Genomic DNA, 24,704 nt, shown 5'->3' with positions numbered 1-24,704 from the left:
GATAAATCCGAAAATGGATATTTTACTTTTTGTTTTGACATGTTCCGGCCCTTTCTGGAAAATTATTTACGTGATGGTTCTTGTTCATTATTTGTTTTGGATGTTTCTATTTTGAGGAATGTAGTCTTGATCTTTCAATTTTTATGACAAGTGACTGTAGAAAAATCTAAATTCTATTTATATAGGAGAAATTATCAATTGTGGGATGTATGTTGACACAGTAGAAGTTGATTTTCCAGAAAAATAACTGAAATATGTTAAACATATGCTTATCTCATATGGTAATCATCTGGTAGAACTATATTTTATAACAGGAAGGACCATACTGCTAATTTAGACACAGCTTACAATATCAACTAACTTATCCACCTACAAATCACCTGTCAACACATCAAAATCCTAAACCGTCAATAGAATCGGTAAACACCATAAAATCCCAAGGATCTTTCCCAGAACCGACCACCGTAACGTCACCATTGTCTGCAGTATTCACATGCGCGGCGTCACTGCGGATACACGACACCTGAATGCTTAATAGGATCTCACAATTATATTTGATAAATTTATTTAAAGATACATTTGCATACGCCGTGAAAGGATACAAGAAAGTTAGATAGCAACCCGTATTCCAATAGTGATCGTAAAAATGCGATCCTTAAGAGTTGTGGAATTTTCTATGAATAATGGCTTCCTTTGCCAAATGAGGGGTCTTAGCCAGCCAGCCAGGTTTTGGTGCTGAGGTTTGGACAGATTCTATAGCATTTATATATGTACATAGTTTAAGCGATTCTAACACGGAATACCTCGAATTGTGGAGAAAAGTGGAGTACAGAGTGACATAAGGTTTTCTGTGCTGATGCTCAAGCACGACTGTAAACGCGACAGGCTTTGGGTCCGATTCTCGCTCTGGTAACGAGGCAGATTGCGGCTTTGAATTCCGCCACTCAACACTAGATCCCCAGATTCCCTCTACTTATCATGACATGTGCGGAACACAACTTGAAGCTAAAACAAAAATATGACATAAAAACAAAAATATTTTCACATCTTATTAAGAAAAATACTAACAATTATTATTATCTGTAATTTTTATCTTATTTAGTAAACAAATTACGTTGTTTATAACCGTCTAAAGCCTTCGAGGTTGTCTTCGCTTCCAGTTGGTAAGCCACCTGCCTCGCGATGTATGATAAAGGCCAGTTCATTCATAACTATTGCCGCCTGTACGTGACATAGCGTTTGACTACCTTAAATTTCAATTATATTATGTTTATTGAGGCCAGTGACTGTAAAAGCAACTGGTTATGGGTTCGATTGCCACTCGAGGAAATTAAATGTTTACTATTTTCTTTAGTTTGGTCTGGTATCGAGGCAAAACGCGGCGTTGGGTTCTGTCGCTCAACACGTGATGTCTCCATAATTTGGCGAAAACGGAGTGTCTTATCACTAGTTGTTAGGTCTCTCGGTACATTATTGGAATGTATTAATCTGAAGACGGATGATTGTTATGGGTTCATATGTGGCGTTTAATCCTGCCTGTATTTGGACAGGTTTCCCAATTTAAAAGAGAGAGAGTACCACCTAATCTTTTTTTTTTTCATTTTCGTTAGTATAGTAGATTATTTTGATATAATTTTATGAATTACAATGAAGCATATATTTTTCTTTTCTATGTACACAGGTAGAAATGACAGGCAGTAGTATATTCGACTACGTGCATCAGGCTGACCATGCGGAGATTGCGGAACAGCTTGGACTCTCCTTAGCTGGACGAGGTGGAGCTGGTTTGAACAGCCCTGCGTCTGGTAGCGAAGAGGGCAGCCAGCATGGCACCAATAATCCTGATGGTAAGAATATATTTAATTTTTGAAAAAAATTTATATCTACGATTATCACCCAGTTTTCAATTTATTTTCAATTTTAGAAAAAATCCATTGAGACCATTATGGCGCAGTGAGTTACTGTAATGTGATTATCATGGGTTCGATTCTCACTCGTGGGAATTAATTATTTTGTACTTGTAGGGGAATTGTGCTCAAGATGGCATACTATGATAAGATGACACACTACCAATACTGATGAAACTATTAGCGCTAAGTGCGATCTTGTGACGTTTTAGAGAGTGTCTGTAGATGCAGCTAGTGCTTAAATTCAGTATGGCTGAAAGTGAATGCACATGGGCGAGTAATTCATGTTTTCGTTATTTTCAATTGCAACAAATTTTTCTTTCGCTTTTGCTTGATGGTGAAAAGCCATGTAAGATAAAGATTTTCTATTTGAACTAATTATAAATGTAAAATAGGATTATTATATGACACAATTAACGCTAAAAGCGCATCTTAACTTATAAACTTTTGTCACAACGGTTAAAATTAAATTCATATATATATATTGGGTAAGACGACATACAAAACGTGAGTATAAGATGGCATACTATCTTACCCTTATAAATAGAATCGATGTATTTTTTTGCTTTACCTACAAAATGCCTGGCAATTACAAACGAATATATATTGGTCACAAGAAGACATGGATAAGGCTGCTAGAGCAAGGGCATTCAATAGCCGAAGTGACGAAGCTTATTTCCCTTTTGGAAAAGGAAGTGACTGATAACGGAATCCAACCTCATAAAATTTGCAACATGTATGAATCTGGCCTTAATACTGTTTAAAAGCTCCCCAGCAAAGAAGAAATTATTTATTTGTGAACTATGCTCGACAAATAATGATGGCATTTTCATGCCACATACTAGGTATGTCATTTTACCCTGTAGATGTGTCGTCTGACACTGGTCGACCTAAGTGCGATTTTTGTTTGTTTTTATGATGTTTGAAAGATGATTGTTCTGAAACTAAAATAATTTCGTTGATTATGAAATATATAATAGTATACGCAATATGCTGTTCTCAGATGACTTTATTTATTTGAAATATTTGTCTTCAAACAAAAAGTATGTCATCTTAAGCACAATTCCCCTATGCATAAAATGAGTTGTTTTTTAATTAGATGGCGCGACCACGAGTCAGTCAGTCATACATATTAGATTTTTTGTATGCTATCAGATACTTCTAAGCCACCTTAAGGTAGCAAAAAATTATAGTTTATTAGGAAAATAAAAATCTACATTTTTATTTATATATTTTTTTCTATTTGTTGATCTCTGAGCGTTTAATACAAAAACAACAATAACAGTAAACGTGCGGTGTAAACGTTTAAATTTCAGATTAGCCTTACTTTTTTAATACAGAAGATAAGATTTTTTTCAAATATAGCATTTAATTTTCAATTTAATCAAATATACACAAAAAATTAAACAATTCACAATGCAAATTTCTTCTGTGTTGTATTTTAGAATAATAAAAAAAAATAAACATCATTTTAGAATTAGTGTACCGTGAAACTGTAGGATCTAAATAAGTACTTATATTATAAGACGGATGTAAATAGATTACAAGAATTATCGGGGTTGAGTTCCTCCACTTAACATGCAATACCTCGAGAATTTAGAGGAAAATGGAGAACGGAGTGTGTTACCTCTGCCTCTCTTGCTATATGTAAAGTTATTAATTATTCTAAAGTCATAAACAACACATACAAACAAAAACTCAAATAATTTTATGAAAATAAGCCATTTTTTTTATTATTATAAGAACATTTGGGCGCGAATGAATGTATTCAAATGGTAAAATTGTGGTTAGAATAAAGTCATTTAAAATGTCGAGTTGATGCAAATGACTGCCAAATTAGTCTATTATGGAGACTGATGATGTTCACATCAGTGGTGTCATTGGTCTGATGAAATGTAAATATCATCGGATTATTATGATATCTAAGCTATAATTATTTTATGGATGAGCTTTAACCTAGTTGAGCTAAGTTTCTGCAAAGCTTTATAGCTTTTTTATTTTATTTTTTTGTATTTCATTGTAAATTTTTGCTGTTTCATATAATTACAATAGTTACTAAGCAACGCTAGGGAGGTGGGCGTTAATAGCCGCAACACAGTGTATCACTAATGCGGTTATTAACGTACAAATTGTTTCTTGTGTATTCCAATAAAGTATTAAAGTATTTTAAAATAAAAATGAATTCAGCTTCACGCTGCCCCACTTTCCGCTCCAATTTTTCGAGACATTGCTTGTTGAGTAGCGTAACTCAGCGCTGGACTCTACCTTGGTGCTAAAGCGAAGAAATGAAAATATTAATAAATAATATTTCATTCCTCGAGTGGGGATCGAACCCACAATCGTCAGGTTACATTACAAACATAATTACTTTATAGATGACCTACCTAAGAGACCTAAGCTTAGTTTCTATGAAGCTTTTTAAATATTTTTTTACATTTTACACTGATATGTGTTTTATTAAAACTTTAGTTAACCGTCACTAAATAATCTTTTAGTGAGTTCATTTTAGCATTTGGTAAATGTGGAAAAAACGTACCGGCCTAGCGGCCACAGTTGGAACAGTTATAGAGAAAGGAAAAATAAAAGAAATACATTAGAAAAAAAGTTATTTAAAAATTATACATGCGAATCAAAGCATTACACGCGATTTAGCCCAAAAATTAGAATATAAGACTTAACTTAAAAAAAACGAAAAAAAATGCAGTGATTTATACAACGGACCGACAACACCGTTAGCCAATCTACTTAGTTGCATTTTCCAGCCAAAACTGTTCCAACTTCCAATACAAAAAATCGACCTCTGTCAAAATGGAGAAAAAACTATATGAAATTAAATTAAACTTCCCACCATTTCGGAGGGTAATGCACCTGCCTTTTGGACTGTACTGGTGTTAAATATTATTTCACTTAAAATTTTATTTAACAGCCTCTATAAGTTACAAATAATAAGTAAAATAAATTGAAAATAAATCAACTTCACGCTGTATCCCGCACACAGCAAGGTAGACAGAGGGAACCTAATGTTAAAACATTCCGTTCCCCTCTTACCGCTTATTTCTGGAAGCATTGCGTGTGGAGTGGCAGAAATCCTCCTCGCCTCGATACCAGAGCGAAAAAATGGAACGATAAGTTTAAATAAATATTTCATTTCCTCGAGTGGAGATCGAACCCACCACCAGTCTCGTTTACTGTCACACTTTGTACCGCTGCGCCACGACTGGCCTCTCAAATAATAAATAATATAATAAATTGTGCACCAAATTGAAATTAGATTATGGTCTTCACGGCATGTTGGCACCTTATGAAACGGTCAATGGGGAGTCAGCATCACCTTTGTCGTTTTGATTATTACTATATTATACTTCGCGTTATGGGAAAGAATTGTATTGAATATTAAATTTATATAGCTCGGTTCGACTTTCGAAAGCTTCGCTTCGCTTTTTATCAACAAATATAGGCTAAGTTTAATTAAGATGGTGGAACAAAAACTGTATAGCATATAATTTCTCTAACTTCACCAGTTACTCGGTCGAGTGGATTTGAAAATACGTTTACGTTGTTTCGTCGTAAAAACTTTGATTTGCATGTAATTTCTTCTTTTTTTCTACTTATTTTTTTGTAAATATTCAGACGTTAAATATTTAAATTTTTTATATCAGTGTAGATACGTTGAAATATACTTGTTTTTCTTAGTTTTCCCCATTTAAATAAATATTTAAACTATGAAATTAAAAAAAAAACATTGTTTGCAATTTATGCTAGTTACCGCATTTTTCTTTATTTTTAATTGAATTGTCTATTTATTTTGTGGTAAATGAAAAATTTATATAATTATAGTTATCTCATATATTTTTTAAAATAATCTTCTATTCACAACAAGCATCGTTCGCAATTAATAACAACTATTATTTAACTTAATTTTGAGTATACTGTGAAAACTATTAACAAGGAATACTTAATTAATTTCAAACTTAACAAAAAAGTTAAACGTTTGACGACGTCACTCACTTATCCTGCTTTTTTTTAACTCAACTTGATGCAGGAATCTATTGATTTATAGAAAAAATCAATCAGGATCCATGTGACAGTGGACGATTGTTAAGGTGACGTCGTGAAAGACGTTGATGGACAGGTGAAATGCGTGGATAAAGTCATATTGTCGTCTGATAGCCATGCAAGCCTCTGAAATCGATCCAGTGCATCCTAAACTGTGCTGCATAGAAAAAACTGGGATACTATAGTAAAAACAAATTTAAATGGCATAAAGTAAAAACTAAAAAAAATACTTAACAGATAAGTAAAATCCTAATTGAAAAGAAATTTCTTAATTTTTTTTCTTCTCAGAAAGGAACGAATTAGTTCCTACATCTTGAGAATCACAGCATAGTTAAAGTTACGAGATCAGTAAAATCAATTAACAAACGCTTCGTGGCTCCCAAAGATGTTAGGGTTAATTATAAATTTGTAATCAATCTAAGCATCACGTTGGATTCGAACCTATTACACCGTTAAAAGTTTTTTCAAAATTGAATTTCATTTAGTGTCGTTTAACTAAATAGGTAAATGGGATTTGGAGATTTTGTCAATTGATTTCTTCTATTCTGTGAAGATAGTAATTGAAAGTAACAATTTTTTGCTACGCTGCATCTCGCACTTAACAGAGTGAGTAGGCAGAGGGAAGAGAGGAGAGAGAGAGAGGGAGACCTAGAGTTAAGACATTCCAGTCTGGAGACATTGCGTATTAATTGGCGGAACCCAACGCTGCACTTGGAAAATATTACCTACATATTCCATTCAGATCATTCGGAGTCAAGTTTTTAAATATAATTTTTTTTTTCTACAGTATCAGCACAAATGACCCTGGCAGCTAGTGGGAGCTTGTTCAAAGGCATGGATCGAGCTTTCTGTATACGAATGAAAAGTACGTTAACGAAGAGGGGGTGCCACTTCAAGTCTTCAGGATATAGGGTAAGCATTAGCTATTATTAGCATTAGCAAGCTTTGGTAGAACTTTGAGAGGCGAATTTTGAGCAAATATGATTTTATGATTTCATTGATCTTAGAAACATGATGATCTTACTATTTTGCTTCTTTTAATTCTACCATTAGGTTCTTATTTCTAGATTATATAATTGTAACTACAATTCCATTATGTATTATTATTTAATGTAGAAGTTTAAGAATTTGGTCATTTTCCAAATCATATCTAGAGTGAGAAAAATGAAGACTGAAGTTTCATTTTCGATTTAGGTGGGAAGAAGCAGAGATGGCGAATGGCATTCTTCGCGAAACGAGGGTGGTAACTGGCGGGTGGGTATCTGGAGAAGAAAATGATTTTACGTTTGTGTGTTGGGTTGTGTCTTTAGGTTTTGTGCAGAGATTCCAGATTTACTTACATCATTGTTTTTATTTTGTAACTATTTTACCTTAATCACAAATAACAGGCTGCATTATTAAATGCAAACTGATATTCTATTTAACAAATATATATATAGGCCATAATTAAATATATATAATACTTTTCCTACTGATTACAGATATTCACTAACAAATAACTGAGAAAGGTTGGACGCGACTGGTTGTGGGTTCAATCCCTACTCGAGAAAATGAAATATTTATTTAAACTTACGAGTACATTTTCATTTCTTTGCTCTGGTGCCGCGGCAAAACGCGGCGTTTAATTCCGCCACACTACACGCAATGCCCCAAGAATTCCGCGGAAAATGGGGAACGAAGTCTCTTAACACTACCATAAAGACTTGCTTAATTAATTTATAACTTACAAATATTGAAAGTAATAGCTGACAAGCACTTTAAAAAAATAATATATCTTAAACGGCACCATAAATACGCGAGTTACAATTTTATTGCTCCTTAATAATTTCCCAGCTTTATCCGTTACTGGATCACAAATATTATTGTTGGAGTTATATCGGGCGTGGGGTGCCCCAGGGCGGATTTGTGGCCCATAATTTTTGCCTTAACTCGGTGTTAGAACATAAAATGCGATTATATCTCTAGCGACTTGCGAATAACGTACTAGGTGGAGTAAGACAGTCGGTAATAGAATGTTGCCTTGGATTTTTAAGGAATTTACTAAATTAGATAAGATTTTTGCTATTTTTTTTATAAATTGCAACTTAATTAGGTACTAGTAGTGGATAATTTTATTTACAAAATGAAATAGATTTTAGTTTATGTATTAAATCAAGCTTATTTTGTCTTCTCGCCATATATTTTCAACCACTCCCACAGGTTGGCTGGAAGAAATCTCTTAAAGAGATAAGTCCACCGAGGCTAACGTTTTTTTCTGTTAAATGTTTTTTTTAATGTTGAATGCAATAAAGAATATTATATTATGAGAACCTAACTGAGTCATGATGAATGATGATGAACAATACCAAGATTGCTTCTAGAGACAAGAGCAAAGACATTTCTATATCTAAATAGAATGGGCACGTAGAATAAATTACAAATTTCGAGATTAGTACTTAGAGAGTTAAACCCATAATTCGTGTTTATCTAAATCTAAATTGCTCATACAATTCGCAAATATCGACAGAGCAATTAGAGAATATCGTTCGTAACCCTTTATATGGGAGTTGTGCCACGGGCGTCTCCTTTATGGTGGAAATTTAGAATTAATCCTTTAAAAGTTTAGCTACCTGAATACATTTTGTACGTGTTCTTAGAGTTTGTTTGCTTCTGTGTAGAGTTTTTGGGTGTTTGGTATATGAGAAGTTATGCTAAGTTGTTATTTATTTAGCTTAGATGGGATTTTATTGTAGGAAACATATTAAAATTAGCACTTTTCTTGGAAAACTTTAAAGATGATTATTTATTTTTTATGAACTTTTCATTAAACAATAATCAATATAAAAACATGGATGGTTTTTTCATTGCTTCCATAATTCTTTATATCTTCTTTATCTCTTCAACACCATTTATTTTCTTTCCAGGTGGTGCTGATGCTGTGCCGTCTTCGGCCGCAGTACACGTTTTCCCATAGCCGCAAAACACCACCATCTTTATTGGGCATGGTGGCTTTAGCCATAGCGCTACCACCACCGTCAGTTCACGAAATAAGATTGGAATCGGACATGTTCGTCACCAGGATCAACTTTGATTTCCGAATAGCACATTGTGAGCCAAGGTATTACAGATATTTATATGATTTTTAAAATAGCTTAAAGTTAATCAGGTTTATGAGTAGATTAGGGTTTAAATTATCAAAATCAATTTAATTGTCTTTATTTAAATATTTTTGCCCATTGTAGAAAAAAAGAAATGAAGTTATCTTTTCTAATTTTCACTAAAAAAATACCTTTACTTCTACAAAAAAAATATTATTTGAAGTAATTTTGATATTTAATTTTAAATACAATAACTATTACAGGATTTGAACGACAAACCTTAATGAAATCTATTCTAATATTTAGCCTCAAGATATACAGGAAGCAGTCCATAAAAAAACTAAAAGCACATCATCAACAGATGTAATAGATTATTTTGTATTTACCAGCAGGGTGTCAGAACTTCTCGGGTACACATCGGAGGAGCTCACTGGAAAAAACCTATACGCTTTATGTCATGGAGAAGACGCGAATAAACTTAGAAAATGTCACGTTGATTGTAAGTATTATATTGAAAATTTTATTTATTATGAAAGTTTAATAATTCCGGCTGTTGTCGTCGTCACGACGAGTGTGGGTTTGATTCCCACTCGGGAGATTTATTTTTATTTTCATTTTCTCGTTCTTGCAAGTCTAAACAACAATTAAAGATTTTTTTAATATTTGGGCGGGAAGTGGTGCTTTCTCCAGAACATCTTAAATCTAGATTTCGTCTGCCTACCCTGCTATGTGCGGCTTTACGCGGAATAAATAAAATAAATGTTATACGTTGAGTTTCGTCATTCCGATGGTGCAGAACAGAGTTGGTTGATAGTAGGTTCTCTGTAGGTACATAGTACATACCCACCCTTCAGGCAGGATATAGCGAAAAGCTAAAAAAATAAATAAAAAATAGATAACTAATTATTTTTATAATAAAATTGTTCAACGACAAAAGCAATAAACATTACATTGTAAGGCTTCTGGGCTAAGTTTTTATACTAAAAATATATTACATACTTAGTCCTTAATCGATATTTATAACAATAAAACAAATTTGTAATTCCACCATCGCGCGCTGACGGAAGTTTTAGTTAATTTTATTACATATACTTACATAAACAATTTATATACGATATCAAAATAAGGCATCCCATTCTCATGTGTGTACGTCTGTAACCAAATTACCCGCTTTCTAGCGAACACCGGGCACTTTATGTTAATTCCATACATTGTTATTCTACGACTGAAATGTCCACATTTGGCCGCCATCTATACATATATACATATATATGCGTATTTTGTATTTTAAATTCAAATTAATCGTCTCATAAAGCTATCAATGTGGTAAAAATGTTAGTAAATGACGTTGAGGCTTCGTGATTGGAGTTAATCGTGTACGTATACCTTAGGCTTCGGTGGTTGTGTTGTTATATAAGTGGGATAGTTTTGGGATAAAAGCTTTCAATAGTGATGAAATGAAATTTCAATCTATTTTAGCATATTAAATTTCGACTTTAAGTCCAGTAGTTTATTTAATAACGGAATAATATTATTTTAGAAATGACGTTTCTCTTTCTCACTCTCTTTATAGTTTAATTCGAAAAGCTGGCAATTCCTAAAATAGCAAAATCTAACGATGTATGTAAGCTCATATACCTAGAGACCATATGATTCACTCATAATTTACTATCCTATATAATACTTTATATATCTATTAACTTCTTTCCTATGTGGTTACATAGTAAAAAATGTGGGCATAAAACATTAAGGACGTTTCCCACGTCTCGGGGCAGAAAGGAAATGATGCTAGTATATTATTATTCAAATCACAAACAGTACGGCGCTAGGCCTAAATTGTATTCTGACGGATACCTACATGCATACGTGGAAAATAATAATATTACATACAAAAATGATATTATTTGGTTATATTTCTTTTTCCACTGCTACATTTATATAGGCACGCATTTTTAGAATATATTGTGTTATGTGAATTTGGAAAGATGGAAGATGTTTTTTTATATTTTATTAGTTAAGAAGTACTGAATCAAAGAGATATTCAGTGAAAAGTTACTAATTCTTTTCACATTTTCAAAAGCGCTATAGATTATAATTAGGATTTATGCTTATTTCCAAAATTGGAAATTTGTTTTTGAACTTTTTTATATACCTAAAATAGACTACTAGATTTAAAATTTTATCTTTAAAGCTCGCCCACGCTCTACTCGATATACTTAAATGTTGTACTTTCAAAATTTTCAATTCAATTATAAATTATATAGACAAAAAAGTATCGAAAAGAAAAGCAGCCTTTTCATATAAAATAGTCAACTAGAACTATTATATTATTTTTACTTTTAAAATAAACTTTCATATTATTATTTTATTTAAAGTTGACATAAGCTCTATAGTCCTTATATGGACTACCAAGCCAAATAAATATCGAAATACTGTTTAATTGAGATCATCCATAAATCTACCAGCTGCCTTCATGTCTTCTTGACATGAATTTCTATCAACACACACTGAATACAAAGTGTCGTTACGCCACCAGTCAGTGCAGCGATTTCACTCTTATTGGGTCATGGGTGGACGAATAATCGAAAACAATCGATTCTTTCAATCGATAAGGATAAATGATTTCTATTAAATGGGCAGGAAAATGTATTGGTATTGCCGTTTTGCCCTATATTGTGTGTGATGGTTGGAATATATAATTGATATACTCGTATGAGCTTGAAATAAGTACATTAAGAATGTTCTTCTTCTTTTTTAGTAGAGGTCATAAGTAATAGAATGAACGATCGATAACAAAGTTGGGACAATATAATAAGTGGGTATTGTAGGTTTATAGTGAAGACTGAGGGCGTATCCAGATAACACGGGATATTTCTAGAATTATCCCAATTAAAAAAATGTAAATATTGTATTTTAAACATAAATGTTGTTCGTAGCACGTGAATATTGTCACTATCTGTCACTAGCAAGGTAGGCAAAAGATATTTAGTGTTGAAACACTTCATTTTGCCCATATTTCGATATGTTACCTATTGACTAGTGGAACTTAACGCCGCCCTTCGTCTTATTACCAGGGCGAGGTATGAAAATAATTTAATATAAATTTCATAACGGGATTGATTTTTTTTACATTTTATCACAATTTTACCAGACGCTTGTCTAAGTTAGAAATCAATTGAAACCTTAACACCGAATAATAAGAAATAACTATGCATCATTCATCAACCACCAATCATTTACGTAACAGACTTTTAAATTAGAAATACCTCCAATACCTCAAAAACAACAATAAGATAGAACACTATAGGTTAGGTAGTATTTACAAATGACGCCTAACATTTGGCTCGCGGCCAGCCACATTGTAAATTACAACAATAAACAATAAAACAACAAAACCAAAATATTGCTACGTCTTAATGATTCACGTACACAATACACATGTTGGACACTTTGTGCTTCGTACGTATTGAATTTAATGCAAGTTGACATGCGCATGCGCAACACTGATGTCTTTTTTAAGTATATTTTAGTTTTTTTTGTTGTTTTTTCTTATAATTCTTGCTCCATTCTGCCTGTTTCTTATATCTGACTGTTTCTAATCTGGTTTTGAATGTACCTACCTATAGAGCGTAAGGTATATCGGAATACGAGCCTAAAGTAAACTTGTTACTTTATTTTAATGATAGTACCCAAGGAATAAAATTCAAATTTAAAACTACCTAATAAGATAAGAATAAGGCAAAGTCTTGAAAAAGGTTCCCTCTGACTAATGCCTATCCTGATAAACAACTACATCCTACTTTTTTTCCATTTAATAAATAATATGAATGACATAAACATAGGACAAAATTGTCTTACGACTTGTGACACTACCTTATAATATAATATCGTCATCATGCACTTTAATTCACTAACTCAAGGTTGCGATTATGAGTATCTGTACTGATTTAGTTGTATATGAATATAATTATGGTTGAATTATATGATTAATCTGTATTATTTCTTTGTAATTATGATTATGGTACAATCTATAATATAATATATTATATTATAGTATAGGTACCCTCATTGTGTTGAATCTCATGGTTTGACTCGTCTATTGAAAATGAAATCTAAATAAAGTAAACCACTTAGGATTAGAGCTAATTATAGAAATAATATGGCATCTTTTGTTTAGAATTTATGTAAAGGATTGTTCTTGAATCATGTTTTTTTTTTGCATCATGAGGAATAGGAGGAAGAATCTAATGAAATAAATGAGTCATTTGAAATTTTACGTAAAGTATGACGAAATGATTGTTTTTGATTTGATTTTAATTTATAACATTTAAATTATTACAGTGATGAACAAGGGGCAAGTGCTGACACACTACTACAGAGTCATGAATAAGCTCGGCGGCTACACCTGGATGCAGACGTGTGCCACTGTCGTCTGCTCCTCCAAGAATGCAGAGGAACAGAATATTATATGCGTCAACTATGTTATTAGGTAACTATATTTTCTTTATACTTTTAAATTGCTCGAAATAATCAAATTAAAATAAGAAATATACATTCAAAATGTAAAATTACTTCATAATGCATTTTTATCTTGCAGTGGCCGTGAATATCCTAACACGGTAATGGACTGCTGTCAATTGGAAGAAAGTGTTCAAGGAGTTAAGAGAGAGGAAGCAACGGGTGACCCGGAAAACGGCCCACCAGACGCTGACACTCCTGGAGCACCTCCGCCCCCATCACGACATGTAGACCGAACCGAAGCTCCTACTAACACAGATTCCGCTTCAACAGCACCACCTACCTCTGATGTCACACATCTAACTAGACTGAATGACCAGCCCTTACCGCTGCATACAACACAGGAGAGAACTGCCTCTTCGCCAATTCCAGCCAGAAGACTGAAGAAACGAAAACATACGACTGATTGTGAAGAAGAAGTCGACAGGGACGAAGAACGACGAAAGAGCTCGTCTAACCCTGGTGCCGCAATCACTCCTGAACGAGATATGACCAAAGCAATAGCTATTCCAGAAACGTCTGATGCCACGTCCGTTAGAGACTTGGAAAACGCCATGTCCAAGCATTTACCATCTGTAGCGCTAGATGGAAAAGAAATATCGCACAGGCCAACTGACTTTTCTACTGATGCACTCTTAAAACAACAGCAACAAAAATCTACCATACAATGGATCGGAACTCAAAATCATCACTTGAATCATTTAAATCGTCAAATTCCTGGAAACCACACTCCAACACCTGCTTCGGCTTTATTGAGGCAGCTTTACGCGAATCGTGAAAGTGTCATTCGAAGTAACTTTTTAGGGGATGGCCGTACAGGTGGCTATTATTCCAGTGACGGGCAATCAGGACCGCTACCCACGCCGCCTGGTAGCGAGGGATCTGGATATGGAGAACAATTGGGTCATAAAGGAACAGATATAGGGACGTTGGCGTACGGCGGTTACGCTGACTACCACTCTGCGATGACACCGCCCGGGTCCGTGTCTCCTAGAGACAAACAACAGTATGCTTTACCATACGACAACAGCGCGTATTCTGAGGCTTTAAGGCACTCTTATTTGGGAGAAGCTCCTTTACCTTTGAAACCTCAGGCTTATTCAGCCGTGCCAGGAGCCCTAGACTACGCATCATCGTTAGATCAGACGCAGTTCTTCCATCCTCCGTCGTCCTTCCATCTTTATCACCCACAGGCGCACTCCGCGCACGCGTCTCACTCGCACCAGCCCGTGGATAAGTCCGCTCCGCCGAACACTAATTGGTATTCAACAAGCTCATAGCCATGTTTGCGGTAGTGATGAAATTTTGGAAATATTCGAAGGAGTTTTCCTTGTAGCAATGAATCGTCACATCAATTGTTGGGGTTTTTAAAGCATTGTAATAATTTCGTTACTTAAAATGATGCGCCAAATTTGGCTGAATACTGAATGTAAATGATTTGATTAAATAATATTTAATAAGTATTACGAAATACTCAGAACGGCGGCGAGAACGTAGATTGTTTGGAAATAAGTTGTTCATCATGACATAATGTGCCAAATGTTTATACAGTAACGCCACTGGCATTATTGAGTAGAAAATTCTGGTATATTATAATATTTTGGAATAAGAAAATTACTTTATTTATATTTTTAATTGTTTATTGAAAGACAAGTCATTGTAATGGCGATGGAATGAGCCAAAACAGTATTTTGTTCTTAGTGTTTTAATAGGGGAAAGACTTCGCCCGCTAAGCTATACCTATAGCTTATTGCATATCACTTAACGATTTTAAGTAAGCTTCTTTGTAAATTATTGTATAGTATATAGTATAGAGGTCGTATTTAGGCAATATTAACTTGTAAATTATAGAATAAGTATTGTATATTATTTTATTATTCGAAATAAGATTTCATGTAAATATGTCGTTTATTATCTATGACAGTTTTTGTTTTCTTGACACGCTCAAAGACTTTTGTTAAATATTTTACATTTAGAATAAGTAGACGTTTTAATTGTATTCAGTGGAAATTTTATTTCTTTTCTAAAATTCGAATAATATAAATTTGTAAAAATTATATCGAAGCCTCTCTGAGTTTTAAACTAACAGACAATGAATATCTAGTGTTGGTACGATTTGAATTTAGAAATCGATTAACTCTAAACCAATATAGAATCGATATTTTGATTTAAAAGATACATTCCAGAAAGAATTATTTTTAATTTTTAGAGACAAAGGCATGACAATTGAAATACTCACATCCATTCCAGTTAAATCTTTTTACACATTTTTTTTTATATAAAATTAGACGTTATTTCATAATTATTAAATTAATATTTATGCTGTTTGTGCTATTTTATTGTGCAATATGAATGGAAAAGTTGTTCATTTTGATTTTTAGGCTTCGTTATTATATCGTAATTTAAGATTTATCGTAAAAATTGTATTAAAGATGTAATTAAAGTAATTGGGTATAGGCTTGTATCGAAATTATTTGTTATGTTTAAATTTTTTTTGAACTGATATTTTTTGATTTTTATTTTTAACAATAACTTGACAGAAATCTCCAATAAAATATTAAGAATTTTAAATGAGCTTTTTTTTCTCTCCTGAAATAAAATTTGTATTGTTTGAAATGGATAAGTATTTTTACATTGACCAAATGAAAATTTAAACATGTAGTACATTACATAGTTACATACTATTGTAAATAAAATATTTAATAATGTCTGACATTGCTTTCGTGAATTAATTTAATAATTTAAACACTTATAATGCAAATAGAAAAAATGTATATTTCATTTTTAGACTTAACAGTAAACATATAATATATATATAGGTATCTTCAGTTAAGGCCATTATAGATACTAAAACTTATTTTTAGTGTAAAAAATAATATACACAATAATCTAAGACGGTGGTGTAAATTGGACGGATGTTTACAATTTAATATCAATTAATGTAAATAACTAAACCTACAAGAAAATTACACTTAATATTTAAAATTGAAAATGAACATTAACAACGTGCTTAGTACAACAAGACAAATATAACTAAACTAGTATTCTTAACAAATTTATTGATATATTATTGTATAATATTTCAATGTATTTGTTTTTTATTGTTTACATATAGGTAGAGTAGGCTCGACGAGTTGTGACCGCCCTAGCGTTAGACTTTCTGAACTTTTACTCGTTGTACCCAACGTTAATAACGCTTACATTTAAAAGGATATAATCAAAAACATCTCAAAAATATCATCTACAGCTAACTTTAGAACACCCACAACTCATCAACCATTATATATGTATGTATTTGAGTTACAGACAATTCACTGGACGGTTCATATTTAAATTCATATTTATATATTATAGCATATAATTGAAATATATATATTATAAATATAGGTTTATAAATATATACACATTATAAATATAGGTTTTAGAGTTTTCTATAATATGATTTTAAAACTATTATCCCCACAAGTAAAACTTCAAGAATAAAAAAAAGTCACTAGCATTCCTTATAATAATACAATTTATATAAAATTTATTTATTAGCATAAAATATCAGATTTTCATCATTGTCAAAATTAAAGAGAACTTAGTGACGAGCCACTCTCTCAATCATTATTTAATTTTTTTACAATAGGCAGACAAAATCTAGTGTGAAGACTTTTCACCGTAATTGAAAAATATATTTGAGTTGAGTGGCAGAACTCAATGTCGCGCCAAGTCCTACAATAGCAGGGAAATGAAAATAATTAATCTCCCCGTCGCAAGAATCGAACCCACACACTTCACAATAGCCATTAGTGAACCATAACTAAACCATATAAAAAATATAAAATATATCAGATCTTCATTTTGTTAAGTAATAAATGAATTGCTGCTAATAACATTATTTAGTATGATACATTGACAATATTTGTTGAACACATAACTTCTCCTTCTATGCCCATTTATATATCTTAAGATACCGTTTCAATCATACATATATTATATTCACGAAAGAAAACGGCATCTCAAGATCGATCTCAGAGTTGAGAGCAGTTTTAAATAAGGGCCTAAATGTAACAAAAAAATACAGTCAAATTGTTAACCTTCTTTTCTTACAGAAGTCGGTAAAAAACTTGTTTTGAGTTAATTATTGCTTAACCTTATATTGTATAATCTATCAATAGTATAAAATTAATAATTAACTACATTTTTATTAAGATAATATGCATAAGATATTTTATTTTAGTATCTTAAACATATTCTTCTTTCTTCTATCTCTAAATTGTTCAAAAATTATTCAGACACAGGCCCACTCTCAAGATTGATTTCAGAGTTGTTTTTGATGATTCTTGTTTTATTTGAAAGTTGGTACTTGATCCGGTTCTGACAATCCATGAGAATATCACATAAGTCTTAAATTTGCAGTAAGTACGTGCACAATAAATGGACGAATACCTCAATATCACCCTAACTGATTTCCATGTTTTTTTTTTATTGAAAAGGATTTTTTTTTATTGATTAAGGGCAGTTTGATAAGAGTTTGGTTAGGTTCTGATTGTGGGATTGACAAAGTACTGGAATACTTAATTTTTTTGGAGCAATTGAATGATAGTTGCTTTAAGTAATTTACTTATATGCCTCTACACTATTGAAAAATATACAATGCTTACATATTAAATATTTCAGTCAATAAATTAATATTCAACCAATATTTCAATGTTTGGTGATTGCATTTCCAATATTATTTGGTATTGTGAAAGAACACACATCCAGCAGTAGATCTGAAATTTTATAAAAATTACAATATTAAAAAATAATATATAATCCAACTTCTTACCTTTATGCTGTTTTAAATAGATAAAGAGGAAGAACTAAGTGTCCAGATTTTCCATTCTCTTGTTTCTGCCCTATTTGAGTGATCTTGCTCGATTGATACATTCTGTGTTGAGTGGCAGAATTTAACACAGCATTTAAATTTTTTTTTGCCTCTTTAAAAGACTCTTTAAAAGTAAATTCAATCTTTTTTTTTCATATTTTGGAATTAATTTAAAATTATAATTTAAATGATTACACTTACATTATATGACATCCAGAAGAAGTCCAATAAAGCGGCAAAAGTTGCGTCAAGCTGTAAATAAAAATAATATAACATGAAATATTATCTAAATTAAAACCACTTTAGATCAAATAAGAACTAAAAGCCAATTGCGGCACAGAATTTCCAATTTTTAAGCAGCAACAACAAGCAATTGTTTCTGTTTAGAATGTACAACCATTTTATTATAATTAATTTTATAACAATATACAATACCATTTTATTATAATTAATTTTATAAGGGGAGAGAGTCAATAAAATAAATTCAATTTTAGAGATTAAGCATGTGGGCCACACAAACATGTTTAAAAGACCACATGTTGTTCATTCCTGTTCTACTGTATTATAATATTTATGATACCCACTAAAAAATAGCTTACATAAATATAATATCCTCCGAGCAGCCATAGTCCAAATATAAACTGAAATGCGATAATAGTTCCCATAGTAATAAGCCAAGGTAGCATTAGCCCTCGTAACCACATGTTAATTCCCATAACCTGAAATTTAAAAACAAAATAATCAGTGAAGTATTAAATTTATGTTTATCTAATTTATATTTAAATTTCTATATTCTTATTTTTTATAAAATAAATAAAAATAAGTCAGTTTCACACTTTCCCACACACAACGCAGAGGGAACCTAGTGTTAAGACACTTTTTTTCTCAACGTCACCCTTTGACTCGACGCCATAGCAAAGAAATGGAAATATAAACATAAATAAATATTTCACTTCCATGAGTGGGGATCAAACCCACAACGGTCACATTACAGTCACACCCTTGTGCCACTGTGCCATGACAGCCCCTTATTTTTTTACAGCCGCATAGGCAGTGGCAAACTAGTGTTATAAGGGAGCCTCTTAACATATAGATTCCTTTCCCACCTCATTCTTGAGAATTTTTTGTGACAGAACTTAACGCCATGCTTTATCTTGTTACCAGGGCTAGGAAATGAAAATATAAAAATTAACTTATTTTAACTAAAATTCTTACTAGTCATTAATGTAGAGTATCATAAAGCTTTATAATCAGGTTGATAATAAAATATTTGTAACAAAATATTTTTCACAGTACTTTTATTAAAACATTTTTGAAATCTTACCATGAGAATAGATGATATGATGAGACAAATAAGGATTACTATGAAAATTGTTCCAAACACTTGAAGAGCTGAAAATTTATAAAAATTACATAAAATATTTATTTTTTAATTTAATAATAAGACTCACATAAGACCATCGTAGTAAAGTGAAGTGCTATTATTTCCTCACTCTAATCTATATATATAAAAGGACTTGTCCTCACTGACTGAGGTAAGACGCACACACAGCCGTAACCGCTGATGGTAGAAACTTGAAATTTGGACAGATGTTTACTTTTGTAATCTGGACATCCACTAAGAAGGGATTTTGAAAAATTTCAACCCTAAAGGGGTGAAATAAGGGTTCAAAGTTTGTATGGAAATAAATTTAAATCACCACTGATTTTTATAAATTAGAAACTTAGACTCTTAAAAGTATTTAATTGAACACATGTTTCATGGTTTACTAGAATTCACCCCTAAGGGTCCAAATAAGCATGCAAAGCCGCGCGCGCCCACTAGTAAGAATATAACTATAAACATGTAATATCTTTTAATTGTTGATGTTTTTGGAGACTGTAGCATCTGTACTTGTTGTGAGTTCTTGTCTCCATGAGGCAATCCATCACACACCTGGAGGGCCTAAATTTTGGCAGAAAGCATAAATGGATTGTCTCAAGACTATATCTATAGGTTAAAGTTACAATAAAAAGAGAACTAATTCACTTACATCCTCTTACGTCTGCCTCAAATAATGGATTCCATAATTGTGTTGAATCTCCACCAGCCATTTGGTATGCTATAAATGTAATCAGTACTATGCTCATAGCTGCTGTATATGCCGCTACTACTTTGCTCCCGGTCTTCACGTTCGAAGACCAAATACATGGTGACCAGAAAGATTCCAACACTGTCATATTTTATTTTTATGATTTTTGTTTTAGTCAAATGTATGTTACAATGAGTAGGTCAAAACGTGAGAAATCTGTAAAAAAATATAAGAAAATAAATAAACAATAGTCAAAGTAGGAATGATGCCACACCTTATATATACTGTACTTTCGCTATGGAAGTTTTATGATAATATGAATCAAATCATCTTTTATTTAAAGTTAGTTAGGGTTATACATTTAAAATTATATTTTTAAATTACTAAATTATTGCAATTACGTACCGTAACAACCTAAATTATTCAAATTGAAATACGTTGTTGTTCGTTGTTGACATCACAGTTTACAGTTAAAATGACAGATGTCAAAGGAAACGGTGATACAGCTTAAAAATATGTGTTTTGCTTGCGTTCATTAATAACATAATAAATATTTATAGCCATTGTAATACAAACTATTTACTTTAAAAATATTAATCCTAAAATATATTTATTCTTATATTCTTAAATATATTATTATTAAATATTAAGTAAAGCTATTATTTTTATAACGATATTATGGCATCTATAAAAAGGCACTCTACTACACTCTACTTTAATATCTTTCAAATTATTCTAACAGAACAACGCCATCTAACGATCAATGTTGGAGCGATTTTCACATATTAGATGACTTTGGCATGTGTTCTGTGTAGATGACTTTATAAAATTACTAGCGCACGCGCGCAGCTTCGCTTGCGTATTTAGGGGGTGAATTCTAAAACACCATGAAACACATGTTCAATTAAATATTTTTAAGAGTCTAAATTTCAAATTTTATAATAATCGGTGGCGTTTTAAAGATTTTTTCATACAAACTTTCAACCCCTTATTTGCACCCTTAGGGGGTGAATTCTAAAGAACCATGAAACACATGTTCAATTAAATATTTTTAAGAGTCAAAATTTCAAATTTTATAATAATCGGTGGCGTTTTAAAGATGTTTCCATACAAACTTTCAACCCCTTATTTGCACCCTTACGGAGAGAATTCTAGAAAACGATGAAACACGTATTCAATTAAATGCTTTTAAAAATCTAAATTTCAAATTTTATAAAAATCGGTGCCGATTTAAATTTTTTTCCATACAAACTTTCAACCCCTATTTCTCCCCTTTAGGGTTAAAATTTTTCAAAATCCCTTCTTAGTGGATGTCCAGATTACGAAAGTAAACATCTGTCCAAATTTCACATTTCTATCATCAGCGGTTACGGCTGTGCGTGCGTCTTACCTCAGTCAGTGAGGACAAGTCCTTTTATATATATAGATTACGAACGATATATGTACAATGTACGTTTCGTAATTTCTTCTAAACGAATTAATTAGTTATTATAGAAAGAAACAATTATTATTTTTTTTATTTTCGATAAATCGATCAAAACCTCTGAGTGTGCGGCGGGCGTGTGGCAGAAAAGGTGGCCGTTGATGCGAAGGGGTTCTTAAGTGGCAGCTTGGCGACGTTCTGTGGGTAGGCCCAGTACTGGGTGGACAGACTAACTGATCACGGTTACCGGAAGTTAGTGGACGCGGGTACCTACAACTTACAGAAATTGAAAAACTTAAGGCGTATGCAATCATTTTGTATGAAATTAAGTACAAACATATATTTATAAATATTATGAAATGTCTAAAAATTTTCAGTTTTCAAATTTCATAACTGAATATTTGAATATTTGATATAAATTTTAGCTTGATACCTCATCCCATTTAGATAAATGGTCTTGACAGACGGACAATAAAGTGATCCTACAAGGGTTCCGTTTTTACATTTTGAGGTACGGAACCCTAAAATATTATGTTTAAAAAATAACGCGTAAGATCAACCAAATAATAAAACAAACAAGAGATTTCAATAACAATGACTGCGCACTACTCTTTCCAAGAACATAGCCTGGCTGATAATGAGAACGCAAGCTAGGAATTGAATCGATATGAATAGAAAATGTATTTTGTTTTTTTTTAATTTTTTAATAACTATATATTTTAAAAAAGTTCATAAGAACTTTCGCTATAGATATGCTAAATTATAAGTTTTAACGTTGCTGTAGTTTGAGGCCAGTCGTAGAGCCACAAAGAGACTATATAACAGCCAAGACAGGTTAGATTCCCATTCGAGGAAGTGAAATATTTAATATTTTCATTTCTTCATTCTGGTGCCGAGGCAAAGCGTGCTTCCGGAAACCGGAACGGAGAGTCGTAGTCGTAGCAGAGTAGACAGAGGGAACCTAGAAACACTCGGTCTACTCTACTACGTTAAGAATATAGCGGGAAGTTAAAAAACATACTAGACATTTCCAAAAACAAACATTTGGCCACTCTGTAGGCTCTGTAATCGTGTGTTACCTACTTACATAAACGTAAAGTTATAAAGAAATAAAGAAAAAAAAATCTTTACTAAAAATAACATACTTTAATAATTATTATTTGACAGTCGTTAGAAAAACATATAAAAATAATTTATACCTAATAAAATTATTTATTATTCAAATATTATTTTATAAAGAATGTTAGGCCTATCGTTATAATTAGTAACTGACACCATAAACTTTTTTCTTAATTAATAATATTGCGATTATTTCCTAAAATTTCGCGGCGGTTACTTTGGTGTTTCATTAACTTAAATTTGTATTATGTAAATCATGGTCGCCATGGCCCTCGATAAATTTTAATTCTGTGTATTTATCTATTAAAATATCTGTTAATTAAAAGCTAACATTCATAAATTTTATATCTTTTTATGTTTGCGCGTTTAAACTAGTTCTTTCGCTTCGTTATATTGTAAAATTTAACGTAAGAAAGAAATTGAATTATAGGTAGGTATCTATATAAGGAACTAGCAACCCAAACGCGGCTTTGCCCGTTATTATAATTACTTTAATTTAATTTAATTACTCGATATTATAGCAAAATTATACGTTTTTTTTACAACAAATTGTATTCTGTGTGTCCTTCTGATGTACGCATATAAGTGTTACGGTAAACTTTTATCTAAATCCGTTCAGTAATTTTTGCTTGAAAGTGGAAAAATACATCCAATTTCACAATCTAGTACGATCTATATTATATCCCTAAACAGACACAAAACACTCTTTATAGAATTAAAGTTTTTTTCTAACAGAGAGCAAGCGAAGCAAGCTGAAGATGGCAAGCGAAGCGAGCAAAGCGAAATTACATTATCTATATATTAAATATTTATTAAGCCGTATTTACATTCCATTATTACGTATAATAAAATGAAAAATATGTCTAAATTGCCGGAAGCTAGATAATTATAGCTATTATCACTAAGCTCTCTTCAGGTACCCCGCAATATTATACAGATAGAACACGCAAAAATGAGACGAAATGTATAATTAATGTTAATTAAGAATAATATTGTATAATTAATTAAACTAATTTAGACACAGGGAAAATAGATAGAGACAATTCGTGGCGCAAAGGTAAATAAGTGTGACAGTAAACGCGACAGATTGTGGGTTCGATTCCTATTAGAGGAAATGAAATATTTGATGTTTCCATTTCCTTTACGCTGTTGTCGAGACGAAGCGCGGCGTTCAATTCCGCTACTCAACTCGCAATGCCTCGAATTCCGCAGAAAGTGACGAACGGAATGTCTTAACACTAGGGTTTCTTCTGCCTACCTTGCTGTTTGCGGTCCCACACCTACACGAGGGAACCCGGCGTGACGCTACAAATATTAACTAATTTAGACACAAGGAAAATAGATATTATGTGGGTATAATTCTTATTTGAAATATAATACTACACTATAAAATTTTTATCGAATTTTATGAGTGATTGTTTATACTTTGACTTACACTTTTCACAGTAATTAAGGCGTGTGAATGATTACCATAAACACAATAAAAGTCGACATTAAGATTAAGCATATTACCATATAAACAAATTGAAGAACCGGAAATACGTAAATTTGATCGCCGTCATATGCATTTCCGTAAAACCATATAAGTAACATAATGTATTGAAATAAATAATTCAATAATGAATAGGCATAATAAATTTTAAGTGTTGCTACATTTTAAATAAAGCTGTTAAATTT

At 32.0% G+C, this 24,704-nt stretch overlaps 2 protein-coding genes across 5 annotated transcripts in view; one reads left to right on the top strand and one right to left on the bottom strand.

Moving 5' to 3' along the window:
* The window catches only part of trh (PAS domain-containing protein trachealess), a 155,073-nt gene extending 138,944 nt beyond the window's left edge, over positions 1–16,129 (top strand). For 2 of the 3 annotated variants that reach the window (XM_085190083.1, XM_085190085.1), the window contains 6 exons: positions 1,682–1,847; positions 6,751–6,875; positions 8,867–9,060; positions 9,430–9,539; positions 13,382–13,529; positions 13,638–16,129. In XM_085190083.1, the coding sequence (XP_085046209.1) occupies positions 1,682–1,847; positions 6,751–6,875; positions 8,867–9,060; positions 9,430–9,539; positions 13,382–13,529; positions 13,638–14,838 (1,944 nt within the window). In that variant the 3' untranslated portion in view covers positions 14,839–16,129. The remainder of the gene's footprint in view (positions 1–1,681; positions 1,848–6,750; positions 6,876–8,866; positions 9,061–9,429; positions 9,540–13,381; positions 13,530–13,637) is intronic. The other variant, XM_085190084.1, reaches the window with a different exon arrangement.
* A 184-nt stretch (positions 16,130–16,313) lies between these two features.
* Positions 16,314–20,975, bottom strand: pasi1 (septate junction component pasiflora 1). Of its 2 annotated transcripts, XM_085190087.1 has the most exons (7): positions 20,891–20,975; positions 20,447–20,701; positions 19,738–19,805; positions 19,013–19,132; positions 18,615–18,665; positions 18,208–18,318; positions 16,314–17,920 (listed from the first exon to the last, which is right to left on the bottom strand). In XM_085190087.1, exons 2-6 carry the CDS (start codon positions 20,631–20,633, stop codon positions 18,232–18,234), a joined length of 513 nt encoding a protein of 170 aa, XP_085046213.1. In that variant the 5' UTR covers positions 20,634–20,701; positions 20,891–20,975; the 3' UTR covers positions 16,314–17,920; positions 18,208–18,231. The 2 variants fall into 2 exon arrangements, with proteins under 2 accessions (XP_085046213.1, XP_085046212.1); XM_085190086.1 differs by having other exon boundaries at positions 16,314–18,318.
* Between the last annotated feature and the right edge of the window lie 3,729 nt (positions 20,976–24,704).

The sequence above is a fragment of the Heliconius melpomene genome, chromosome 9, assembly GCF_056956725.1.
Source record: "Heliconius melpomene rosina isolate 202511_hmr_F chromosome 9, ASM5695672v1, whole genome shotgun sequence".
Lineage (NCBI taxonomy): Eukaryota > Metazoa > Arthropoda > Insecta > Lepidoptera > Nymphalidae > Heliconius > Heliconius melpomene.
Note: the sequence above shows the minus strand (reverse complement) of the source record. Positions and strands in the feature narration are given on the sequence as shown.